Raw genomic sequence first — 1,453 nt, 5'->3', positions numbered from 1 at the left:
TATACCTACAGACACACATTGTAATTATGCGTATCATTTTATTTTTTGTAGATTCTATACCTATAGAATACTATCCATAAATTATAGAATAGAAAATACTATCCATAAATTATAGAATAGAAAATACTATCCATAAATTATAGAATAGAAAATACTATCCCTAAATTATAGAATAGAAAATACTATCCATAAATTATGGAATAGAAAATACTATCCATAAATTATAGAATAGAAAATACTATCCCTAAATTATATAACAGAAAATACTATCCCTAAATTATATAATAGAAAATAGTATCCATAAATTATGGAATAGAAAATACTGTCCATAAATTATAGAATAGAAAATACTATCCATAAATTATAGAATAGAAAATACTATCCCTAAATTATATAACAGAAAATACTATCCCTAAATTATATGATAGAAAATACTATCCATAAATTATGGAATAGAAAATACTATCCATAAACTTTCTTCTTTTTTTTTTATAAAACCAAATTTCAAGGACTTTCATCAAACAATTTAAGTCTATTCACCCAAATTAATTTACAGAATATTTTAGTATCAATATCTATATAGAATTAAACAGTTAAGACTCAAAATATCTGTTAGTACAAGATACAAAGCCGAAAGCTTTGTTACACAGTAACATACTCTCCAGGAAATGCATTCAATAGCTTATTAATTTAACGGGTAATATGAACAGATATTTTGAATTAGTGCTAAATCTGCACAGCTTCTTAGTTTCAAAATAAAGTAGAGGTTTAACTTACAATGATAATAATCATCAAACAAATTACTTTTCTAAGTTGGCATCTGCACTAAAATGTCATAAAAATATCTACATTGTCAAGTTTAAGCTCTTTGTACATGTCAAAAAATGCAATTAGGAATTGCATCAAAACAGACAATTATTCTCATGATTAATACAGCAAATTAGTCTTGACTTTTGAATTCTTAATAAATCTCACCCAGTATAGAGACCAAATAATCCTTCCTTTTTTATTATTGATCTGATTGCATGAAAACTAGTTTTGTGTTCTCTGGCTTTACCACCTTCCCCTGAATAATGGAGAAAAAAAAATTAAATTTTTTCTGTAAAGAATACTCACATTCAGTAATAACTACAGTATAAAAGATAAACAGTTTTGTAATATTTGTGACTTTAACGTCCAAAAAAAGCAAGTATTTTTTAAAGTGCATAAGCTTTTCTACATCATATTACCTGAGATTTTCAAACTTATGGACTGTATTTGTAACAAAAGCTTTCAAATTTTAATTCATTCACAATATTATTATAATTGTCTATCTAATAAGAAATAGTAAAAAAATATAAAAATCAACTCATACTTAAAAACACATCTCTCAGTGGATCACAAACGTTCCAACATATCATTCAATTGATATATATATATATATATATATATATATATATATATATATATATAA

At 24.2% G+C, this 1,453-nt stretch overlaps 1 protein-coding gene across 1 annotated transcript in view; it reads right to left on the bottom strand.

Annotated features, from left to right (window-relative positions):
• Positions 1 to 1,453, bottom strand: part of LOC106463487 (mitochondrial 2-oxoglutarate/malate carrier protein-like) — a 17,258-nt gene that overhangs the window by 12,889 nt on the left and 2,916 nt on the right. Inside the window, exon 3 of the mRNA XM_013923526.2 lies at positions 976 to 1,066. Coding sequence (XP_013778980.1) covers positions 976 to 1,066 — 91 coding nt within the window. The remainder of the gene's footprint in view (positions 1 to 975; positions 1,067 to 1,453) is intronic.

This window comes from Limulus polyphemus, unplaced genomic scaffold, assembly GCF_000517525.1.
Source record: "Limulus polyphemus unplaced genomic scaffold, Limulus_polyphemus-2.1.2 Scaffold1421, whole genome shotgun sequence".
Taxonomy (NCBI): domain Eukaryota; kingdom Metazoa; phylum Arthropoda; class Merostomata; order Xiphosura; family Limulidae; genus Limulus; species Limulus polyphemus.
Note: the sequence above shows the minus strand (reverse complement) of the source record. Positions and strands in the feature narration are given on the sequence as shown.